The sequence below is a fragment of the Oryx dammah genome, unplaced genomic scaffold (genome assembly GCF_014754425.2).
Source record: "Oryx dammah isolate SB20612 unplaced genomic scaffold, SCBI_Odam_1.1 HiC_scaffold_26, whole genome shotgun sequence".
Lineage (NCBI taxonomy): Eukaryota > Metazoa > Chordata > Mammalia > Artiodactyla > Bovidae > Oryx > Oryx dammah.
Window position 1 is genome coordinate 31,104,667 of NW_024070210.1, and position 26,016 is coordinate 31,130,682.

The 26,016-nt window shown below is 38.5% G+C and overlaps 2 protein-coding genes across 6 annotated transcripts in view; one reads left to right on the forward strand and one right to left on the reverse strand.

The window, feature by feature from the left end:
* The window catches only part of CCDC175 (coiled-coil domain containing 175), a 79,458-nt gene extending 73,322 nt beyond the window's left edge, over positions 1 to 6,136 (forward strand). The window contains exon 20 of the mRNA XM_040226356.1: positions 5,852 to 6,136. Within this exon, the coding sequence (XP_040082290.1) occupies positions 5,852 to 5,937 (86 nt within the window). The 3' untranslated portion in view covers positions 5,938 to 6,136. The remainder of the gene's footprint in view (positions 1 to 5,851) is intronic.
* Positions 6,137 to 6,594: 458 nt separating this feature from the next.
* On the reverse strand, positions 6,595 to 25,996 carry LOC120852877 (JNK1/MAPK8 associated membrane protein). Of its 5 annotated transcripts, none has more exons than XM_040226348.1 (7): positions 25,874 to 25,996; positions 23,434 to 23,525; positions 22,742 to 22,896; positions 16,482 to 16,688; positions 14,206 to 14,387; positions 8,559 to 8,635; positions 6,595 to 7,604 (listed from the first exon to the last, which is right to left on the reverse strand). In XM_040226348.1, the coding sequence occupies exons 1-7, from the start codon at positions 25,875 to 25,877 to the stop codon at positions 7,386 to 7,388; spliced, it is 936 nt and encodes a 311-aa protein (XP_040082282.1). In that variant the 5' UTR covers positions 25,878 to 25,996; the 3' UTR covers positions 6,595 to 7,385. The 5 variants fall into 5 exon arrangements, with proteins under 5 accessions (XP_040082282.1, XP_040082283.1, XP_040082284.1 ...); XM_040226349.1 differs by having other exon boundaries at positions 23,434 to 23,507; positions 25,874 to 25,957; XM_040226350.1 differs by having other exon boundaries at positions 25,726 to 25,950.
* Positions 25,997 to 26,016: the final 20 nt, after the last annotated feature.

Here is a 26,016-nt window from a genome sequence, read left to right on the forward strand (position 1 = left end):
ATATGGTCAGTTCATCGGTCCATCGTCATGTATGGTCTGGCCATTGTGAGTTTGTATATTCCATTTTTCAGCATGGATTTTAATTTTTACTTCCATTTCAATTTAAGATATAGTGTCCAGAAGAGAGTAATATTAATAGTTGCTTTGTGTGAAAACCAACCCAAATAAAATATAAATAATGGGCTTCCCTGGTGGCTTAGCTGGTAAAGACCCTGCCTGCCAGTGCAGGAGATGCGAGAGACATGGGTTCAATCCCTGGGTGGAAAGATCCCCTGGAGAAGGAAGTGACAACCCACTCCAGTAATCTTGCCTGGAAAATTCCCTAGCCAGAAGAGCTTGGCAGGCTACAGTCCATGGGCTCACCGAGTCGGACGCAACTGCACGACATGCACAATGGGTCAATCCAGTATGTGGCATTCATTTTTATATCATCCAAATGGTACAATCATTTAATTAAAATTTAAGTTCATTTGATAGGCAATCAGTATATATGACTCTTAAGCTGTGCTTATTCTAGGCAACTGGAACAAGTTCCAGTTAATATTAATTATGAAACATCACAAGTATGAAAGATGTAAAAGTCACACACACACATATACACACCATCAGGCAAAAATTTTAACATTTTTGGCATCTGATGATATTCCCGCCAGACAGAACAAGAACATAATTGTCGTTGTTGTTCAGTTGCTCAGTCGTGTCTGACTCTGCGACCCCAGGGAATGCAGCATGCCAGGCTTCCCTGTCCACCACCACCAGAGCTCGCCCAAACTCATGTCTATCAAGTTGGCAATGCCATGCAATGATCTCATCCTCTTTTGTCCCCTTCTTCTTCTGCCTCCAACCTTTCCCAGCATCAGGGTCTTTTCCAATGAGTCAGTTCTTCGTATCAGGTGGCCAAAGTATTAGAGTCTCAACTTCAACATCAGTCCTTCCAATGAATATTCAGGACTGATCTCCTTTAGGGTGGACTGGTTTGATCTCCTTGCAGTCCAAGGGACTCTCAAGAGTCTTCTCCAGCACCATAGTTCAAAATCATCAATTCTTCAGCGCTCAACTTTCTTTATGGTCCAACTCTCAGATCCATACATGACTACCGGAAAAATTTAGTTACATGTTAAAATTTCTGTCTGATATTATACACATCATTATATATATTTATATTGTATAAATAAACTGGGGCACATGATACAAACTCAAGAGAATTTGGAGAGCACTCACCTCGGTTTCCGATGATCACAGTTTTTGCTCAGGTTGTGATTATAACCAAACCACAAACTGTAAGGAAAGTTTGTTTCAGTCTGATGAAAACTTTTGAGAAATCGAAGCTTGGAGGCTGTTAGTTTTAAACTCCTCCCCTATTCTCAGTTGCTGCCTGTGTTCCTAGATATCAACAATGTTGTGGAGATTCCTGAGTAAGTCTTATTGTCTACAACAAGGGTCACTAAACTACAACCAAGGGGCCAAACCTGCTTCCCTCCTATATTTGTAGGGCTCAGAGCTAAGAATGGTTTTTGTATTTTCAAATGGTTAGAAAAAATCAAAAGGATAATATTGGCCAGTACCAGATTCAATAACCTTAGATATGTAGATGACACCACCCCTTGGCAGAAAGCAAAGAAGAACTAAAGAACCTCTTGATGAAGGTGAAAGAGGAGAGTGAAAAACCTGGGTTGAAATTCAACATTCAAAAAACTAAGATCATACCATCTGATCCCATCACTTCCTGCCATATAGATGAGGAAACAGTGGAAACAGTGACAAACTTTACTTTCTTGGGTTCCAAAATCACTGCAGATGGTGACTGAAGCCATGAAATTAAAAGACGCTTGCTCCTTGGAAGAAAAGTTATGACCAACCTAGACAGCATATTAAAAAGCAGAGACATTGCTTTGCCAACAAAGGTCCATCTAGTCAAAGCTGTGGTTTCCCCAGTAGTCATGTATGGATGTAAGAGTTGGACCATGGCTGATTCATGTCAATGTATGGCAAAAACCATTTCAATATTGTAAAGTAATTAGCCTCCAATTAAAATAAATTAATTAAAAAAAGAAGAAGGCTGAGCACCTAAGAACTGATGCTTTCAAATTGTGATGCTGGTGAAGGCTCTTGAGAGCCCCTTGGACAGCAAGGAGATCAAACCTGTCAATCCTATAGGAAAGCAACCCCTAAATATTCATTGAAAGGAATGAAGCTGAAGCTGAAGCTGCAATACTTTGGCCACCTGATACAAAGAGCCGACTCATTGGAAAAGACTCTGATGCTTGAAAAGATAGAAGGTAGGAGGAGAAGGAGATTACAGAGAATGAGATGGTTGGATGGCATCACTAACTTGATGGACATGAGTTTAAGCAAGCTCCGAGAATTGGTGATGGACAGGGAAGCCTGGCGTGCTGCAGTCCAGGAGGTTGCAAGAGTCAGACATGACTGAATGACTGAACACCACCACCAACTAGAAAATTATATGAAATTCAAATTTCTATATGCAGAGATAAAGTTTTATTTAATCCCAACCATGCTCATACATTCACACATTACATTTGGCTGCATTTGTGCCACGACGACAGACACTGTGACAGGGACCCCATAACTCACCCCACCTAAAGTATTTACTGTTTAGGCAAACAGTAGATAAACAGTAGATGTTTGCCAAACTCTGTAAGGTAACTTCTCCTTTGATCACTCATGGAGTGCGTGCGTTTTCTTGGCAACATGGCAAACCCTAAGGATCATATCCACTGAGACAAATAAGAGAATAAGGGAAGTGATGATTTCTTTGTTTTAGACCATTCAGTGATGAACAAGCTCTATTATGTGATGCCTATTCTGGAAAAATTAAAATGTTCTCCTTTTGTGGTTGGAAATGAAAAGAATATCACTAAATTTTATGAGAAAAAAACATATTTCTACTGAATATATTTTCAGTCAATAGATTTTTTTTTCAGTCAATAGATTTTTGAATGGAGGAATTTCAATGTAAAAAGCCGGTTTGCAGCCACTGAAATGTTCCTAATTAGGCATACTGATACTTGAAATTCCTCCTGTTTTTAGGGTAGCATCCACATTTCACTATTAACTCTACACTGAATTCCAGAAGTATTTCCTGAAGCCTATTTTGTGCCAAGTACCATGTTAGGCTCTAGGGTTATAGTGGTCAATGAAAACAGATATAATCCCCACCAAATGGAACTCATAATCTAGCACAAAAGTCTGCAAATATTAAAGGGCCATAGTATTTTTTTGGCTTTGTCACGCATGAGGTCTCTGTAGCATCTACTCAGGTCCGCCATCATTAACAGAGTCGTGCCTGCAGTTTGCCAACCCCTGACACAGTGGGAGAACCAAGAACTTATTAAGCAAATGTGTGTAAAGTCTCATGTCATATGGATTTTACAGGTGTGGCATAGAACCATGAGAGAACCTGAGAGGGAGAGGGGTCTCTAGAGAACTGGAAATGGAGATAAGCTGTGAAGGAGGATCTCTGGATTCTCCGACTCCACTTGTTTCTGCTCCTGGAGGGCTGGTACCACGTGGGCTTTGGAGGAAGGGGGACCTGGGATCGAATTTCTACTCTGCTTCTTAACACATTATTTAACCTCCATCCTTTAGTTGCATCAAGTGGCTCAGTGGTCAAAAGAATCCGCCTGCAATGCAGGAGACACAGGTTCAATTTCTAGGGAAGGGAGGTCTGGAGAAGGAAATGGCAACCCACTTCAGTATTCTTGCCTGGGAAATCCCATGCACAGAGGAGCCTGGCAGGCTACAGTCCATGGGATCTGAAAGAGTTGGACACAGCTTAGTGACTAAACAATGCAACAGGAGTAATAAATGATGCCTCAGACACAAATTAGGCACTAATATTTCTGAAGTCTTCTTACCTCCTGAGGCGATAATAGGCCCCTTGAATTACTCTGAGCTACCAGCGCTTGGATATTTCGTATCGAATGGCTTCTGTCACTGGTGGACTTCTAGAGAAGCCCTTGATCTCTTCCAGTTTAACAGCCCTCTCGTGCACCCTCTTCTGGACACAGTGTATCACTGCAGCCCTCCAGGTCTGGTGTGCTCCTAGTCACAGCACTAGCTGTATTAGCATACCGAGTACCTTTGAGCCGGGCACTAGACCACGCCTGCAAGCTTAGTCGCTCAGTTATGTCCCACTCTTTGCGACCCTATGGACTGTAGCCTGTCCTCTGTCCATGGGATTCTCCAGGCAAGAATACTGGTGTGGGTTGCCATGCCCTCCTCCAGAAGATCTTCCCAACCCAGGGATGGAACCCCTGTCTCCTGCGTTGGCAGGTAGATTCTTTTACCACTGAGCCACCTGGGAAACCCACTAGAGCATGTGGCTAGTTACTAACTTGAACACGACTCAGTCCCTGAACCTCAAAGCATATACATTGTGAGAAACAGACAAGTGAAGAGATGATTAGACTGGAGTGGATTCTTTCAAGTCAGTAGCAGTGGAGGGTGAAGAGGCACCTCTGTTCTTTGGGGTGTTGAGAGTACATGGGATGTCTTCCTGAAGGAGCAGCAGACGTAGACTGGCCAGGGAACAGTACTGATGTGGCTGAGTAGAGATCTGCGGGCGGTCCTGGTTGGCAAGCATGAGGGATAGGCTTGGCACTATGTGAAATGCCAGACTTCATCCTGAAAATTAAAATCATTACTTTTTGCTTTAACAGTCTTTCTTATAAATTAAATAATTTTCGGTGTATAGCAAACCTAATTAACTTGCAAAGATTACTTTTAAAGAAGTATTAAAAATAATTTTCTTTTAAAATTCAAAAAATCCCTATTATACCATAGTATAATTTAGATAACAGATAAACAATTTGTATACTAATCAAATATCTTAACTTGATATGTGCTCTATAGAAGACTTTTTTAGGCCAAGAGATTTTTAGAGAAAGATTTAAAAATTTGTGCTGTTAAAGTTATCTTTTTGTGATTGTGATCAAAAGGACTTGATATATTTATCTATATTTTGATCTCTTAGTTCTGGAAAAGAACCTGGTTATTGAAGCAGAATCAAATTTTCAGTAAGAAATACTTAAAAATGTAATTCACTCAGAAATTTTCTAAGGGTCTCTTGGAAAAATTAAGATCTGAGCTAAGAAGAGTTTAGATCTTAGTTTTCAAACAGTAGCGTCACCTAGAGGAAGTTTTAAAATTTCCTCTGCTCAGCCAGACCAATTCACCACGAGTCTCTGGGATGAGATCCACGAGTATTTTTAGAATTCTCTCTAGCTGGCTCCATTGTGTAGCCAAGTATGGAAAATCATGTTTTAGACAAATATATTAACAGTGTAATTGTTAAATTTATCAACTGACCCAAATTAAGAAAATTTTAGCTTTTAAATTACCTGCCCGGTGATGAGCAAAGTAACTACCATACACGGCAGCAGCGAGGTCTAAGACAAAACTGTGTATTTTCAATGACTTATAACAAATTTAGTAACCTGAGCAACCATAGCTGCTATAAATTACCCTAGTCTTGTTCTTAAGGAAGCAAATTAAAAATGCAAATATGTATTAAGTATTTCTGAAATTCTTTGCATTTGAGGACTTGTATCACTTGCATGATTTCTCCTTTTGCATGCACATTTTTCTGCTAGAAGAGGACATTGGAGGGGAAGATAATTATTTAAATGACTCCAAATGTAGTGAGACAAAAAGATAGCCCTGGTAATCAGTTACATGATCTCCTAGCACCATGCCCACCCCTCCACACCCCACCCTTTGCTCATTATACAGCTGTCCAATTGAGGATTCTTGGGGCAATTTAAAGTAGTAACTACCTAAACTGACGTAAGATACACGCAGAATTTTCACATTTGATTTATTCCTACAGAAAAGAAGAAACAGAGTCCTATTAAAGTAATCCGCTTCCCAGCAGTTGAATGTACTATGAAAAAAACATCAATGAAGAAAAGCTAAAAATACTGGATACAACTGCGGTGAATTCAAAAGGTACAAAACTATAGAAAAAGTGAGTGCCTGTTCTTTCATATTTTACAACTGTCAATGGGAGTCTTGAGATTTAACAACTCTCATCAAGGAGGAGAATCAGGAAATAACCTTCTAAATAATATAAATGGATAAACTAGGTCAGATTATTAAATGCAAAAATCTTATTTTGCTTCCATGGTTGCAACCACAAGTCTCCTGAGGGCTTTAGAGCATACACATCACAGCACACATCAACCACCAACCACAGGAAGACCACTGGCTTCCGAGGTGGCGCTGGTGGCAAAGAGCCTGCCTGCCAGTGCGGTGGACTAAGAGACACGGATCCCACCCTTGGGTTGGGAAGATCCCCTGGAGAAGGAAATGGAAGCTCATTCCAGTACTCTTGCCTGGAGAATCCCATGGACAGAGGAGCCTGGCAGGGTATAGTCCATAGCGTTACACCAAGGGGGACATGACTGAAGTGCCTTAGCACAGGAAAACTACGTACTGTATATACTCCTCTGTATTTTGTGAAACCATCAACTGAGATGTCGCAGTGTGACAAAAATTATGTCTTGAGATTTATAAAATATGGTATGTGTATTTATCCTTGAAAAATGAGAAAAATGAGATATAATCTTCAAATATGAGGAAGTATATAAACGTTCATGTTTATTCATTTAGGAAAGAGACACAACATTTTGAATTATTTCCACAACTAGTGTGGCAAATACAATTAGATGCCAGACATTTGAGATTTTTTTGTAATTAAGCTTTTTATTATTGTTTTTCTTTACAGGAACAGGAATAACCTGAGGATATCTTCAACCAAACTACCTAAAAACAAAAGACATGTTATATAAATTATGCTCTATTTTTGTAATAGATCAAAATACTGTATTGGTGAAAATAAATAGATAGCAAACATAGAAATAAAGTATGTTGTTTTTGTTATCCAACCCCACAAATACGCTTGACTTTATAATTCAGTATATTTGAAAAACAAAGTGAAACACAACAGGCATGCACAATTATGCCAATGTTAAGGACTTCAGATTATACTTGTTAATAGATTTTCTTAATAAAAATAGAAACATCACACATTGCTAGGTACACAGAAACATGATTTTGCTCTAATTCTTTAGAGCTAAATTGTTGCAAGAGGTAAGTGCTTCCTAATAGGCCTCCAGTGGAATATAACGGAGTGCTGTAAGTATAGTGTGTTATACTACATAATGGAGAATTATGGTATTTTGCATTTTCCTTGAAACCATAAATTCTGTTAAATTGAAAAAAGAAAACAGAAAACAAACTCCCCAAAACATCAGATGCACTGACAATCATATTCCCTTGTATGACAGAAGAGTACTAATACATTTTTTTACTTTTTTTTTTTAAATTAAGAACACTTCTTAGGGTTTTTTGGCATTTTACATTCAGTGTCCGTTAGCTCCTTCTGAGAGTATCCGTGAAGGCTCGGTAAATTTTGCAGTGAACAAGTAAAAAAGGGCTGGTGTGGGTACCAATGCCAAAAGGGGTAAATCTTGCTCGAGTTTATCCACTCTGGAAATGGAGATGATCCCATAGGCATGGAGTAGCCAGTGGCTGAACAGAACAATGAGTCTTTTCTTTCTGACCAGAAGATCATAGCAGTTCTATAAAATTTTGTAAAAGAAAGAAGAGAGAGATACAGATTATTGGGCTGAATCAACTAGATAATTTATTAGTTTTAATTTGAAACATATTATTTTCACATAAAATCATAACCTCAGAATCACAGGGACATAGGAAATCACCCAGTCTTGCTACTATAGTTTACACATGAGGAAACTCAGGCCTCCTACGTTCAGCACGCCAGTGGCCACGACAAGACAGGAGCCCACATTTCTAGGTTCTGGTCTACAACCCCATTCGACCCTGGAAACACTACGGCTGCTTTTGAAAAATCTGAACTGGAAGGGAACTCCACATTTCGTGCCTTCTTCCTGCTCTGGTCCACAGCATCTGAGTCTACAGATGGGAAGCAGGCGGTATATACACCCAATCTCCAGCATTCCTAGAGTCAGCTGCCTGGATACTTAGAAGGGAGCAGAAATGACAGGTGACTACTCTGACTTCCCTTTAACCTTTAATATCACTCTATAATATACAGAAATTGGAAGGACCAAATTATTATAAAAGTAATATCTAAATGTGCTAATAAACACACTAAAATACAATTTGCAACTGGCTAGTCAACTTTCCCTCATTAAATGGCTCATCAGCTTGATTCTATGTAAAATAAAGAATTTATGTTTCCCTTAAAATACTGTTAATAAGGTTCAACATTTCAATAATCAAATATTTTCTATGTAGATAAATGAGATGAAATGATTTTTTTCTCTAACATGCTGGAGAGTTAAGCCTGATTAATTTCCCAAGCAAATACAGTCTAGGATAAAACTTTACAAACTGCTGAGCCAAAAGCTACTGAGTGACCCTGTTTAGCCAAGGATTACTAAAGCAATCAGCTGTAACATGTCATATCATATATGCCGTCCTATTCAATAGTCAAATTATTAAAAACAAAACAAAAAAACCTCTTTAACAAAAGAAAAAAGACATCCTACCTCTATTTCAGAAGCCGACATGTACACAGCCAGAGTAACCAGAGATAATACTAATATAATGTATGGGAAGGCATAGTCTGAAAGACAAACATTGGTATTATGCTGAAAATTAACATTTCTGAATAAACCATCAAAAAATTCAAACAGTGTAATTCTTTTCCTAGACAAAAACCTCAACCAATCCTGGGAGAGATGGAAGCCCTACTGCTCTAAGACAGGGGTCTGCAAACTTTTTCTGTAAAGGGCCAGACAGTGGCTTTGTGGGTCATACAGTCTCCGTCTCAGTCACCTAACTCCATAGTTGCAGTGGGAAACCAGCCAGGTCATACGTAATGAACAGACGTGTCTGGGTTCAGTAAAATTAACTTTATAAGTTTGAAAGTTATGACATATGAGTTATTCAGACAAGAAAATTCAAATTTTATCTAATTATCATATGTCAAGAAATACTACTACTCTTTTGATCTCTCCCCCCCAACAATTAAAAGATGTAAAACTATCCTTGGCCTACCTTTGAAGACTCCTGCCTTAAGGCTTCCACTGATGTAAAAAATTAACCTCTCTCCTATGCATACTAGCTATGTATCAAACTTGGGAGAATTGGGAAATTAATCACTCAATTTTTGATGTTTTGTGGTCCAGATTAGGGAACTTCAGTTGAGAAAGGCTATTATATATAAGGGTAATTTGGCTTTAATTAAAAGGTCATATGCCAATGAGCCTCAAAGGCTAAATGGATCATTCAGTGCTCTTAATGACAAACTTCTAAACATTTTTACTTCAAATATAGTACAGTAAAATAATACTTTAAGTAAAATTTTTACTTTAAAATGCCACTTTTCTTTTAAAATGTTTTAAACATATACAGCTCACTAAAACAAATGAACAAATTGAAAAAAATCTTGAATTATTTTTATGCAATTATTTAAAAACAATTCAGTTACTGTTAGGTTGGTGCAAAAGTAATTGCAGTTTTGCATTGTTGAACTTTGTTGATATTAGAATACCTTCTTAAATAAATGTAGTTATGTCATACATCATTTTAATGTGCATTTCTCACTTTTTCTTGTGAATAACTTATTACTTGCTGTGTATTTTGTATTTATGACAAAAGCTTATGGAAATGATGTCAGACAAAAAGCAAATTCGAGTGATTTTCTTATTTGAGTTCAAAATGGGTCATAAAGCAGTGGAGACAACTCGCAACATCAACAATGCATCTGGCCCAGGAACTGCTAACAAACGTTCAGTACAGTGGTCAGTTCAAGGTTTGCAAAGGAGACGAGAGTCTTGAAGAGGAGGAGCATAGTGGCCAGCCATCGGAAGTTGACAACAACAATTGAGAGCCATCTTCAAAGCTGATCCTCTTACAACTACATGAGAAGTTGCCTAAGAACTCAGTGTCAACCATTCTATGGTTGTTTCACATTTGAAACAAACTGGAAAGGTGAAAAAGCTTGATAAGTGGGTGCCTCGAGGGCTGACTGCAAATCAAAAAAAATCATCATTTTGAAGTGTCGTCTTCTCTTATTCTACACAACGACAACAAACCATTTCTCGATCAGATTGTGACATGCAATGGAAAGTGGATTTTATACAACAGCCTGCGACAATCAGGTCAGTGGCTGGACCGAGAAGCAGCTCCAAAGCACTTCCCAAAGCCAAACTTGCACCAAAAAAAGGTCATAGTCACTCTTTGGTGGTCTGCTGCCCATCTGATCCACTACAGCTTTCTGAATCCTGGTGAAACCATCACATCCGAGAAGCATGCTCAGCAAAACTGATGAGATGCACCAAAACCTGCAACGCCTGCAGCCAGTGTTGGTCAATATAATGGGCCCAGTTCTTTGTGACAATGCCTGACCACAGGTCTGACAAACAGTGCTTCAAAAGTTTAATGAGTTGGGCTACAAAGTTTTGCCTCATCTACCATATTCACCTGACCTCTCACCAACCACCTACCACTTCAAGCATCTCAAGAACTTTTTGCAGAGAAAATGCTTACACAGCCAGGAAGCAGAAAATGCTTTCCAAGAGTTCATTGAGTCCTGAAGCATGGATTTTTACGCTACAGAAATAAACAAACCTATTTCTTCTTGGAAAAAATGTGTTGGGTGTAATGGTTCCTATTTTGATTAATAAAGATGTATCTGAGCCTAGTTATAATAATTTAAAATTCATGGTCCAAAACTGTAATTACTTTTGTACCAAACTAATAAAACTATTCATTTCTCTGTAACGCAACAGAACTCATTTGGAACACTGTCAGAAACTCTGAATTATCTATACAAGCCTGATTCCAACTTTACTAAATAAATGAATGACTTGTTTGACATTTAGAACCTTTTACTGCCTGAACAGGTTAGGTCCTAACCAACCATTCAAAAAAATCCCAATTAACTTATAAATAGCTAAACAATGTTACTGATGATACAAATTTAAGACCTAGTAGTAAAAAGGATAAAGAGGAAATTTCCAACATGGCCCAAACTTTTGGGGAGCAGAGGGAGGTTCTGGGCTCAAAGTAGGAATTAGAATTGTTCTTATTCTAGGGTTGAAGACAATATAAGATTTTAAGCAACTAGGTCTGAGGGTAGTGCCTAAAAATCTGCATTTTAGTTCTGCAGGTGGTTCAGAGGCAGATCACACTTCAAAATGGGCTTCAATAATACTTCCAATCAAGTAAAAGTTTGTCACTGACATCTTCCTAATTACTCCCAGTGTCTCTTTCCCTAGACCCTGGTATCCTCAGCTACCAGAAGCCTCTTGCTGCTCTACTTTGAAAAAGCTTGCTATATTCTCTTGTCATGGACTAAATGTCTGTGTCCCCCCCAAATTCTTATGTTGAAATCCTAACCCTCAAAGTGATGGTATAAGTAGGTAGAGGGCCTTTGGGATGATTGGGTCATGTGGGTGAAGCTCTCAAGAATGAGACTAGTGCTCTTATAAAAAAGACCTCAGAGAACTCTCCCCTTTTCTGCCATGTGAGGACTCTGAAAGAAGACAGCCACTGATGAACCAAGAGACAAGTCCTCATCAGACTCCAAATCTGCTGGTGCCTTGCTCTTGGACCTCACAGTCTCCAGAACTGCAAGAAGTCAGTCACTGTTGTTTGTAAGCCAACCAGTCTATGGTATTCTTTTATAGCAGCCTGAACTAGGACACCCCTACAAACCTCAGCAGACTGCGTAAGTTTATAGTTAGTACAAATAAACAATAACTCCTTGATCCCCACCTTGATGAATGTGCTCTGGGTGAAGGCTTGTTAACAAAATTATCTAAAGACATTCAGTGTGGGAAAAGGCATTTTTCAATATAGGCAGCTACAACATAGGAAGCAATCCTATCTGGCCGTCTCCTTAGGTTAACTTCCCAACCTTTCCCTGCTTTCCACAACTTTCCTCTCTCCCCCATTTCACAACCAAGAAGTTCTCTACAGTAGAAGCAGCTGCTGTCCAGGACACAGGGATCTGAGGGCTGACAATTCTTAAATCTTTACAGCCTAGTCAGCTCCCCTGGGTTTGTCCAGTATAAATAACTACCTGTGCTCTTTTGGATATTCCATGAATACCAACCTATTTGCTTCTTCTAACATTCATGATTCATGCAATCACTAGTTACTAAGTTAGAAATTTCCTTTATTGTATTCTCCTCCCAATCCCTCAACCCCTGTACTAGATTCCTAGCTTAGTTAACTCTGTCTTTGAAACTGTTCTTCATTCCTGGTGTTTCTCTGCTAGGTCACACAGTCAGGCTTGGTTTACGGCAGTAATCTCTTTACTGATGCCCCAGGGTCTCTTCCCAGCCAATCCATCTTCCACACTGCTACCAAGTTATCTTTCTTCAATGCAAATCTAGTTATGTCACTCTTCCTCCAGAAATCCTTTTAAGAGCAGGTCCCAAGAACAGCAACTTCAAATGCTTACAGAGGTCAGTTAGGAGAATAAAATTATAGGTTTTCAAGCACCATGCAGGCCAAAGGAAACAATCTATCTGTCAAATCAGAATATGAGGGTTCAGTTCAGTTCAGTTCAGTCGCTCAGTCGTGTCTGACTCTTTGCGACCCCATGAATCGCAGCACGCCAGGCCTCCCTGTCCATCACCAACTCCCGGAGTTCACTCAGATTCACGTCCATCGAGTCAGTGATGCCATCCAGCCATCTCATCCTCTGTCGTCTCCTTCTCCTCCTGCCCCCAATCCCTCCCAGCATCAAAGTCTTTTCCAACAAGTCAACTCTTCACATGAGGTGGCCAAAGTACTGGAGTTCCAGCTCTATCATCTTTCCTTCCAAAGAAATCCCAGGGCGGATCTCCTTCAGAATGGACTGGTTGGACCTCCTTGCAGTCCAAGGGACTCTCAAGAGTCTTCTCCAACACCACAGTTCAAAAGCATCAGTTCTTCGGCGCTCAGCCTTCTTCATAGTCCAACTCTCACATCCATACATGACCACAGGAAAAACCATAGCCTTGACTGGTGGTGAAGTCGCTCAGTCGTGTCCGACTCTTTGCGACCCTGTGGACTGTAGCCTACCAGGCTCCTCCATCCATGGGATTCTCCAGGCAAGAATACTGGAGTGGGTTGCCATTTCCTTCTCTGGGGGATCTTCCCAACCCAGGGATCGAACCCAGGTCTCCTGCATTGGAGGCAGACGCTTTAACCTCTGAGCCACCAGGGGGCCTTACTAGATGGACCTTAGTCGGCAAAGTAATGTCTCTGCTTTTGAATATGCTATCTAGGTTGATCATAACTTTTCTTCCAAGGAGTTAAGAGTCTTTTAATTTCATGGCTGCAGTCACCATCTGCAGTGATTTTGGAGCCCCAAAAAATAAAGTCTGACACTGTTTCCACTGTTTCCCCATCTATTTCCCATGAAGTGATGGGAGGGTTAAAGACCACTAACTAGCCTCCAATTTCCTCTTCCCTTGGCCTTACTCTCAGCTCCACCCTCACTTTGAACCAGATGCATTACTAAGCTATAGTACTTGCACAGTGATGTCATCTTGCCCAGTTCCTTCAGGTCAGAAGCTTGTCCTCCGCACCCTGGCAAGCTCCATATACAGATGGTATCCAACATCCTTGTAATGTTCAATGTCACACGTTCAAAAAGTACCACTCGATGTTCTCAGCTACTTAGTATAGCTTTCCTAGTAGTATGTGAGCTCTTTAACACCAACTTTCATTCTTCTTCTGAGTCACAGATCAGTCTAAATGGTTGCTGAATAAATGAATGAATGAATACATTAAAATAAAAAAATATACTGAGGATTATTTTTACTGTTTCTGAAGGTTTTTTGATAAAAAAAACTTAGAAAACTAAGACCTAACTTGATGGTAAACATTATATGATATCAAGAGTTATTTCCATTTGTTATATGTAAAAACCAGTTTTTGTGTCATTTACACTCAGATTTTAAAAAAACCTTCCTATGAGGTTGTGAGCTTCAAATACAAAGTATTTTCTAAACAAGTTAGTTTTGACTAAGAATGATGATGTGTTTTAGCAAAAACATATAGTATGGCTTATTTTCAAGGATAAAAACAAAAACAAAACTACTTTAAAGAACACAGTCCAATATTATACTCAGAGAAAATATTGTTTATCACATATAATAAATATATTTCATTGATGTTACCCATCAAACTTACATAAAAGGCCTCCACCAACTGCCTGAAGCACGGTTAAAATTGGGAAGAAGTAAAGTGCAGCATAAATACTTTTAAATCGATCTGACTTCCCTAACCCACAGGCAATCTTTTTTACCAGAAGAGGTCGGAGCAGCATCATTAATACCAAGCAGAATGCATAATAGATAAATACAATGGTGTATCTGGAAAATAAAATAGAAAATTGTTCCATCACAAACATGTTTTAAAATGTCCTTTTATCACTGATCATTTTAAAATCAAAGATCCTGAAAAACATTTAAAAAGTCTACCGGTCAAATATGCAGACTGGTAAAGGGTTGGCCAGAAAGACTCTCATATATTGCTGTAAAGAGCATGCTGGTTCCCTTCTGGTAGGCAGTTTGGAAATGTGTGTCAAAAATCGTAAAATGTTTATATCTTTAATCCAGAAAGTTTACTTATAGAAATTAATCAAAGGGAAACAATCAGATATACACAAAGACCCAAGGAACAAGCATTTTTACTGAATCGCATGATAAAGAAAACCCAGGAAGAAAATATTCAACAATAGGAAAGTGGTTAAATTTTAGAATATATTTTTGCTGGACTACTATGCAGATATTAAAAATCCAATTATGAAAGAAACGTTAACAACAAAACTGTGCCTCATACATTAAATGACAACAGATTATAAATGGCATGTGAATAATATAACTTTAACACTTTAAAAAAAATACATACATACATACAGAAATGCAGCTGTAAAGATATTTTTAGCAGTGATCATCTTAAGAAATGGAATTATAGATTTTTTTATCTGGGGTATGCTTTTTCTGTTTTCCAAATGTCCTATAATGTAATTTTCACAAAATTACAAAAAAATCACAAAATCACAAAAAAAGTTGTAAAAAGATACTCTCTCTGTATTAGCAGATTATAGTTTCCAGCTCTTTATGTTGAATAAAGGTATTTCTGTACATATATTTCTAACTTCCTTTTCATGAGGATTTAAAATTATTTTTACTAACTTACACTCAAACCCTCTCCTGTGCAGAGGAAAGTTGAGGGAAGCACAAGAGTTGTCCCAAATTACTGACCACATGCCTGTTCACACAGCTCAATGATCCAGGATTCCTGTGCTCTCATGATGCTTTCAGGTCCAGCCCTGTACTGCACTGCATTATTTCAAGCCTGACCTCCTGGAGAATGAGTTTTTTTCTCTTGTTAGGCCTCCTTCTACCAACATCAAAACAAAGTAAAATCTGTCTATTCTTGTCTGTTCCTTAAGAGCTCCAAAAAGACTATTATTTTAATCAGTTTATATGTATAAATTATATGTCTGGCTGTCTCTCTATATATATAATTTTATATATATAAGGAATAAATAATTTACAGGACTTAAAAGGTAGGCAGGCAGTTAGAAAAGGTTCTCATATCTCTATATCTGGATCTTATTTTTAGATCTAATTTTTTGAAAATACGTACATTTTTTACATACGTACATTTTTTTGGACATTTAGTACTACTAAGACTTGCACAAAAAGATCTGTTTTGTTTAGCATATTACATAATGGTAAATTTCTCTAAGTATGAGAATATAAATACCAGACTCTTCTATTGTACCTTTACTGAGAAAAATACATCAAAATGAACACCAACAATTCACAGGAATTCTACAAATGTAGTCTGGGATGGTATTATACAAAATCTGATTAATTTGATATTTTTAAAACAAAACCCACTGGTGAAAGTTACATTTATTTGGGGGGTGGGGAGAAAGAACATTAACCCAAGTACTCTAATAGTAATGCCAGCTACTTGGAAGTGCTTCCAATATGTAAGGTGCACTTATTTAATCCTCACAGTCACCTTACAGGGTATCGTTTTTCCCATTTTTACCAATGGGAAGGTCAAGGTTACAAGAGGTTCTTAACATGTTCAAATTAACAGCTAACAGGCTTGGGATTCAAACTCCACAGCCCATATTATTTCCTATAAGTCAGATATTGCTTCTCTGTTGTATATCAAAAAGGTTTTCCTTATAATTCCCTTTTTAAGAAACATATAGTTTATTTTAGAAGTGCTTAGATCCTTCAACATCAACACTAAAATACTTTCACTTCTATTATACTAAGATGTACTTCTATTTCCTCTTATCAGACTATCACTTTAGAAAAGAAAATAATTTATGTTTATCTTCCCTAGTGCCTAGGAGCCACTTCACAAGGCTCAGTCTGCTGAAATGAATGAAATCTACAATCACAATTTTTTAAAAAATGATCTTAATAAATACTTACAATGGGTAGACAGCTTCATGAGTGCAGTGCACTGTGGTCACGTAATCTGGACTTGGGTTGTAAAGCATGGTGTACCAATCAGAAAGCATCAATACTCGACAGGAACGGATATAAAGCACACCAACTGGCTCGCTCACAAGTAAGGTGATGATAGCTGCCATAGTGCATTCAAACAATGCAGTAATGTGCTGGAAAAGGGCACTGGAACTGAGAAAGCAAAGGACAGACAACAACCAGAGAATTCTCAGCATGTAACTGGCTTTTAATAAAACCTGTATACACTTCAAAATATGGATTCTAAAAAGAAGTTGTAACTGATCAATCCTGAACCAAAAAAATCTTCTACATAGGTAAGAAGAGCAAAGAATATACAAAAACTACATGGGAAGAATTTAACCTTGGTTACTAAAAAGGGATAAATACTTATCCCAGATAGCAATGTGCCTGTATTGTCTAAATATGTAGAAGAGCAGAAATTGGATCTACTTTTATATTCAATATCTCTCCAAACTATTAAAAATGTCTTAAAAGTTTATCTATGCATCATTTTAAATTATTTTAAACATTACAAGTATATAAAAGATTATATGTAATATACATTAATTAAAAATATAATAAACATTGTAAGCTCACCACCTAACCCTCTGTTCCTCTCCATTCCATATTCCTGTCTCTCCCCTAGAAATAACCATTATATTAAATTGCCTTTATTGGTTTTGCTAAACAGTTTTTATTCCATCTGTATTTATACTTCAAAATTACTATTTAGTTTTGCTTATTTTTCAACATGATGAAGAGATATAACCTTTCTCAGATTTTTTTCCCACTCAGACAGAATTACATTTCTAAGATTCATTTATAGCCCTGCTTATAGCTGAAGTTCAGTCATGTTCGTTGCTTTATAATATTCTACTTGTGATCTATTATTTATCTATCCTGCTTTGTTAGCAAAGTATGTTGCAAATGTCTTCCTATCAGTTTATGGGCTGAACTGTCATTTTTCTTTGTGATGTCTTTTTATGAACAAATGTTCTGAATTTTAATATAGTTGGCTTTATCAAATTTTAAATTTCTGGTTAACAGATTCTCACCCTAAGAAAAATATTATTTTGTATTTTCTTCTAAAAGTTTTAAGGTTTTGCTTTTCATGTTTCGATCTTTAATACATTTAGAAGAGATTTCTGTGTATAAGTTAAAAGAGATTTCTGTGTTTAAGTCAGAATATAACTTTAGCTTTTCCCATTTGAATATCCAACTGTGCAGGAGCAGCCTTCTACTGAAGAGTTAACTCCTTCCCCTCACTAAGCTGCCATGCCACCCCTGCCATAAAAAGTTCCCTGTATAACTAGGCTGCTTTTAGGTTCTCGGTTTCATTCCCGGGGTTCATTTATCTATGCCTATTTCCTGATATTACATATATTCTTCTACTTTTTCAGTGGTTTTGGTCACTCTTGGGTCACTCTTGCTTGCTGGAATGAATGTGCTAATTTATCATTACTTGGGTATTCATTGATTACTATTAAAATGGGAGGTGGGTACAGAAGTGGAGAATGTGACTCAGGAGTCTAGATGGGCCTTTGAACTTCCATATAAATTATAGAACTAGCTTGTCAAGTTCCACTATATAAATCCAATGTAGCTTAGCTACCTTGGTCTTGGCTACCTCTCAGAACTGTGATTCTATAAATGAAGGAAGGAAGGAACTGATTTTGTATACTTATAGCCAGCCTCTTAAACTCTCATCATTTATAATATCTAGTCTACAGATGCTTTTGAGTTTTCTCCTTGAACAATGTTTCAGTTATCTACCACTGCATAGCAAACTACCCTAAAACTTAATGGCTTAAAGCAACCACCACTGATTATATCTCACTATTCTGTGGTTCGACTGGGCTCAACTGAAATAATGAAGAGCAAGTTCACAGAATTCTTCCTAGGAATCAAAACACATTCCAAGCAGAATAAATAAAAAGAAATTCACACCAATACACATTATACTCAAGCTTCAGAACACCAAAGACAAAAGAGCTGCTGGTGAGCAGCACCTGTGTGCTGACAGCCAGCACCTATTCCACACGAGTTACTCACTTTGCACACCATAGCCAAGTCCAGCCACGAGATGAGTGCATCCCAACTCAACATCATGTGGAACAGAAAAAAAGGACTACCCAGCTGCTGTTGGCAATCAGCCTTAGGCAACCCAAACCTACTGCCAGCTGTGGCTCCAGCTCAGGGTGGGTTTGCTTGTTTCTGAAAGAGAAGAGTTCTCAAAGATCCACCTCACCCCACCCCATTCCTGTGAGACCAGCGATGTCTTCCATAGCATGTCTCTTCCAGACTTTAGGTATTCCACGCAAGAAGATCACCGAAGCTCCTAATGAGCCCAAGGTGCTGGAAGCAGAACTCCTAAGCCATTTTATACAGATGGAGATCGAGTATGTAAGTAAATGTGTACCCTTTCATATTATAGAACCCCATCTTTTGCTTCTTTATAGAATTCATATTTTTGGAGGCAAAATCCGAAACTTATCGATTCTTGACATGACTTTAGTAACGTTCTTACTGGCTTTGTACTCATCGTACTCTCTTTCAATCCATCTTCAGTCAACTGTCTAATCTTTTACAAAATGGAATCTGCTTCTAAAACTCCCCTTATTAATCTACTTCAGTGAGTCCCATCTGCCTTTCAGGAGAAATACTTTCTGCCAGCCTTATCTCCCATACTACCTGGCCTTGCAAAACTGCTTGCTTCCTCACTGCTTCACTCATCTCAGCATGTGCCACGCTCCACCTCAAAACACATGTCGCCCACCTGCAAATGGTGTATGCTTTAAGATCAGATCTGGGGTTATTCCCAGGTCCTAGGAATATTTCCTAAGACTCTCCCAGCCCCAGATCTCTTTATATCTTGCTCTTATTCAGTTCCTATTTCTCACAGCACCCTCAGCTCTCATTTCTTAGTTACATTGTGCTCTCCCTTTGCTCTAGATTTTTGCACGTTTTTCCTGCTGATAAACTCTCCCTTCAGTTTCTCTCAAAAACAACTCATTTTTTCAAAGTTCAGCTTAAAATCAGTTTTTTCTCCTGTGACATCACCCTATTCCCTCTCTAAGCTAGCCTTAAAACTATGTCCATACCTCTACCAGAGACCCTCACATACTCCGTGACGGTTTGTTTACCTTATCCACTGGACTGTGAGCATCCACACTTTAGTCATTTCTGAATCCCACAACCTAGTATAGCACCTGGCACACTGCAAATATCCCTAAAGATTGTTGCATGAATACATTTGGAAAACAAATTACAAAAGAAGCACAACTTCTGGCTTCATTACATAAAATATGCATTTTCTGCCTATCTCTGCTCTGGCCTCAAAGAAAAACAAATACTAAACTCTGGGAAAAGCAAACAGGCCAGAAAGGGAAGTTTTGATTAGTGTCTAGCCTATGTTTTTGAACTGTGGTGCTGGAAAAGACTCTTCAGAGTCCCTTGGACAGCAAGGAGATCAAACTAGTCCATCCTAAAGGAAATCAGTCCTGAATATTCATTGGAAGGACTGATGCTGAAGCTGAAGCTCCAATACTTTGGCCACCTGATGCAAAGAATTGACTCACTGGAAAAGATTCTGATGCTGGGAAAGACTGAAGGCAGGAGAAGTGGATGACAAACGATGAGATGGTTGGATGGCATCACCAAGTCAATGGACATGAGTCTGAGCAAGCTGTGGGAGTTGGTGATGGACAGGGAAGCCTGGCGTGCTGCAATCTATGGGGTCGCAAAAGAATTCAGACACAACTGAGCAACTGAACTGAACTATGCATTCTCAGTGGGCACTAAGACTCCCAAGGAGATAAGAATTGATCCTTGAGTATAAAATAATATTACACTTCTGATATATAAAATCCATATATACATACATTATATAAATCAATAAACAGTATATCTGTGATATTAAAATTTCATGGGGTAGTTGACTCATTGGAAAAAGACCCTGATGCTGGGAGGGATTGGGGGCAGGAGGAGAAGGGGACAACAGAGGATGAGATGGCTGGATGGCATCACCGACTTGTACATGAGTCTGGGTGAACTCTGGGAGTTGGCGATGGACAGGGAGGCCTAGCATGCTGCAATTCATGGGGTTGCAAAAAGTCGGACACGACTGAGCAACTGAACTGAACTGAAGTGAAATTAGGGGGAAAAAGTATTTTAAAAGCTTTTTATGGAGGAAAGAATGAAAAAGTTTGAGAAACTTGAGTCTAGCCTGCTTCCTTGATTCTAAGTACAATGTCTCAGGAAAACAAGAGATGGGCCTTGTATTTCTTGCTACCAACTTCTTAAGTAAAACATAGTTATGCAAACTCCTTTTCAAGCCCACCTCCTTTCCTGTTTAAGCACTGATCATATCTCAGCTTTATCCCCAAGCCAAGGCTCTACCTTCTGCTCTAACATTCTCTCAAACCATATCTGATGTTTTAGTTCAAATGTATTTGGTGAGGTACATTCATTAACCCCACCTCTTCTCCATTCCAAGCTATAAAGTTCCAAATGAGCAATTATTTTACTTGAGCTCGGTTAATCACATTTCTTTCCTCACCTTCATCTCTCATCATTCTACAACAGAAACTAAAAGCAGGATGAGAGCTGCTTTAAAAAAAAATTTAATGGCTTCTTTTCTGAGAAATAATGAATGTTTTTCCAATGTAAATAATCAATGTGGACTTATCTGGTAGGTCCAGAAAAGTACTGATTCTACTTCCATCTGACCATCCTCTCCACTTCTGTTCCTATCACTGGAGTCTAGCCATCACTACTTTTTGGACAACAGCTTTCTAGTATGTCTCACCTCTAATCTGCCCTCCACAGAAGGGCAGATTAGAATTGTATTGTCTTCTTAAAACATATACCCAAGATACTCTTTTTCCAAACAAAAATCTTCACCAATAAATCATTCATTGGCAAATACCTAGTATCTAACATGTGCCAGCAACTGTGCTGGTCTCTGGAGAGTCCACAGATAACAATAGTGACAACCACTGCCCTCATGGAGCCTATAATCAGGGGTGGGAGAGAACATGAAATGAGGAGACAGACATGACTACAAATTGTGTTGAGTGCTAACTACAAAGCAACAACAACAAAATAACAGTGCTTCTAAAAAAGAAAAATAATGAGGACAGGCCTACTTTAGATTGGGTCAGTGAAGTCCTCTCTAAGCAGGCGTAATTTAAACTGAGATTGGAAGGGGAAAAGCTGCTAGGTAAAAAGGTGCAGGGAGAAGAGAGTATTTCAGGCAGAGAAGAGTCTGGGGAAAGGGACAAGACCTAAAGCAGGAAAGATGCTGAGATGTTAAGAGGAAGCAACAGTTAGGATGGCTGAAATGTACTACAGTAGAATTCGGTTCCTCACTCCCAGTGGAATAAGGTTCACATCATTACCAAGAACTTTCACATTCTGGCCTCGGCCCCTTTCTCACTCTCTTTTTTATTACCTTTCTCTCATATGCTATCCACACTTTGAACACCCAACTACTCCCATTCCCACCCATAAGAGATCACATGTTTTATACTTCTATGCCAGTGTTCACACTGTTGCCTCTGCCTGAAATGTTCCTTTTTTGATGTGTTTCAGGCGACACCAGGCACGATTTCATCTCTTCCATTCTCTGTGACTCCAGACCATTTAGTTTATAAAGCTTTTATACACTTTTTGATTCTATACTTTCAAAACTGATATGTATTATAATTAGTTGTCTATTTGTCTTCTCTATAAGATTAGGGCTATCAACCACATCAATTATTTTTGTATCTCTTCTCCTGATCTTCTTAACATCAAACACAATGCTCAGTAAGTTTTTGTGGATTTTAGTATAGGTTCTCATAATTAGGTTGCAGCCATAACACTTAAACTACATTATACTCGATTACTAGTATTAAACTGCAAAGATTTTTGTTTCAGAACAATAAACAGTTTGTAATCACAGCCAATTCTTTGCAAAAAAACAATAAAGATAATTAAGAAATAAAAATTAAGTAAAATATTCCTCCAGTTTCACTCAGAGTAAAACAAAGGACATTTCCCTTAATATTTACTGAGGCATCCTCTAGCAGTTTTCTGGCCACAGTCAAAAGTAATCAGAAGATAAAAGAAAAACAAGCCTGCCACTTGTAAAATAACAGAGGTATAATTACTTGATAAGGTCTTCTAAATGACAACTATTCCAACATCAGTGCATTCAGATATATTTAGAGAACAGTGCTAACCTCTTTTTCCCTGAGTACCATTCAATGAAGAACCAATGTAAAACAAGAGGAAGCATAGCCATAAAGCCAAGATAGAGCCAATCATAAAGTTCTGGAGACTCTGTGCAAGGCTGACAGTATTTCTGTGCATTTGTTCTCTGCCCTCTTGGACATACCTACAATATATAAGAACAGCATTTTATGTACAGATGTTATTTTAGAACATTAACACCCTCCCACCCTGTTCACTAAGATGTCACATTTCAGTTTAAACATCTGTTTACATGTGCATCTTTTAAAGATAAAAGAGAAAACATAAATTTAAAAAGTCTAAATTGTATTTGTTATACCTGCATAATAGTTATTAAAAATAGTTGACTAAGTTACATGAAAATCTAGTCATTAACACCATATAAAAACTGCAGAGAAATGCTCTGGAGTTGTAATGTTAAATTTTTGTCCAAGTTACTTTTCTATATTAATAAAAAGTAATTAGAAATTATTAACTTATCCATTAAAAAATACTTAGTAACTGTGACTGTCACAAAGATGTATTCTAGATAATATGACGACACAAATGAGAATTTTATTAATGCCTCCATATTCTTTTTTGGGTTGAAGTACACTGAAGAAAAAAGTTATTCTACATGTCCCAATATTTCAGAAGCAAACAGATTTTACAAATGAAATAAACATACAAAGTTAAGACTTACCCCACATTCTCCATATATTTCAGTTGAGCCATTTTTAAATAACAGGGTCTTCCCACAATAAAGTCCAAGGCATGCTGGTTGAATATCGACAGCTTTTTAAAAACAAATGCCAGTATAGTAACATCTTTTGTGATTACAAAAAATTAGGTAATAACAGCTGAAACAGTTGGCAGAAATTATCTCAACACAGTTTCAAGGAAAAAAATATGTAATAGACAAAAGTCTTGATGCATGTATTTAGTTTTCCTTTTATACTGTGACTATTGAGGGTTACATGGCACCTTGTTGCTAATACTGTTCCTTAAGATCAAGGTCTTCAGCCAGCAAGACAGACTCTGCCCAGGACTCAAAGCCCAGCCTGGAATGTCTCCAATGGTTCCAGCCAGTCACTCACCTTGACTGGATGGTCTAGACTTTTGAATTTCCTTTTAAAAAATAAAAACTAGAGGATTAATAGAGGATTTTTGCCCCGAAAGAACATTAAGTCATGCCTTAAAACACATGAAAATTATTATCACCTCCCTTCATGACAGAACACCATTTTAATACCAGAAAAGCAGAAAGGACGAAATTTCAGAATAAAAGGACTTTAAGGTAAATAAATTCACTTTATAAGAAGCCTAGTAAGTTATCCTAACTTTTGTCATTTTTGTAGAGGACAGGTGAAAATTTCATCAAGGCTGTCACTGGGCCTCTGACCAGTACTTAGGAAGCACTGCCTTAGAATCAACCCTCTGATCTCAAGCCTTAGACAACATACAAAGCAGTTCTTTTTAACCAAAAAACTCAGGGCCTACAGATTGTCTTTGACCTCACCTACAGGGAAAAGTTATCATCAAAGGAATTTTTTCATCAGTGACATCTGATTCCCTTCAATCATTGATTTGTTCACTCAGTAGACATGCATTAAGTGTGATTCCACTGGTGAGAGACCCAGACAGATCCACAGGGGAACATAACAGAGGCCGTACCCTCAAAGAACCTACACCCTACTGTGGAATAAGTCCTGGTCAAATGGGAATTTGAGAAATTAAGCTTTTCCTGAAAAATCATTTCCCAAATTCTTCATGAATTCACAATCTAGAGACTGCCTGATCCACAATACTTTCTCCTTTCAAATTGGAGTAGACTCTTTTCTTTCTCCTTGTGCTGTTAAGAAAAATAGAAATAGCACAGACTAAAATGTCTCAAGTTTAATATGTTCACCTTTGTCAAATTTCTGACTTAAAAAAAAAAAAAACATAGGCTTCTTTACCTTGGCATTTAAAATTTTTTTTCACTATCGCAGTTGCTTCTTTTCATTTATTATTTATGTTTTTATATTTATTATTTTTGGCTGCCCTGGGTCTTCGCTGCTACTCTCTGGCTTGCAGCAAGCTTCTTCCTTGTTGCGGCCTTCCCTTGCCAAGCACTGGGCTCTAGAGCCCTGGCTCAGTAGTTGTGGTGCTGGGGCTTAGTTGCTCTGGGGCATGCAGGATATTCTCAGACCAGGGACTGAACCCCTGTGCCCTGAATTGGCCGGCAGATTCTTAACCACTGGACCACTAGGAAAGTTCAGCACTTAATTTTAAATCAACTGTAATCACAAACTAATAGACCAAAGCGAGTTGTTTCAGATTTTTCGAGAACGCATAAGTTAAAAACTGGAAACTTCTTCTATACCAATTTTGCATCTAACAGCTGCTTAATAAATACATCTGATTGTAAATAATCTACAATTTCTCAAAACCAAAGACCTGAAAATCAGCAATGATAAATTGAAAGCAAAAGCTTATTGTTTAGTCGCTCAGTCGTGTCCGACTGTCTTGCGACCCCAAAGACTAGTCGTAACCTTCCAGGATCCTCTGTTCATGGGATTGCCCAGACAAGAATACTGGAGTGGGTTGCCATTTCCTTCTCCAATAAGCAAAAGCTTGTTGTCCACTAAAACAACAACAACCCTAGCTCCCACTGTCCGCTCACCCGTTCCCCTTGGAGATATGAATTTTTAATTGTTTTGAAACCGTCATGGTCCTTTGGGAACGGCCCCCAAAACTTAAGTTTGATGCTGAAGCAAGACACAACAGTAAAGCATTAATTTCTGCTTTCTTTACTGTTTTCCTGCACTTAACGCCTGCGCTTTCAATTGTCAAGTTAACCCTCCGGAATATTAAAGGGACTGAAAAAAGGTATTGAGGTTACATTCTGAATAAACAACAAAGGCCTGGCCTTTCCCGCGTACGCAGCCGGCCTTCTCTTTGCAGTCAGTTCCCCAGTTCGCTTTGCCTGGGGCAGAGACTATCCCCATCCCACCTCGGTCCGGCCAAAAACGCGTGGGAACAAAGGACAGGGGCTCGCCGCTATCCGGAGGCCACCCGCTGGAGCCAAGGGCAGAGATGGCAGCGTAGGGTAGAAGCAGGGATTAAGATAAACGCTTCCCAGGACCTTGACGACCACTCACCCATCAGTGGCTTGTAGGTTTCCTTGGAGAGGCTCGCGCATTAGCAGACCAAGCCACTTCGCCCGGACATCCGGGCCAAAGTGCCCTCGACGGCTCCGCCTCCTGGTAACCCGGGCGACCGCTTCGAAGCCCCGCCCCTCCTC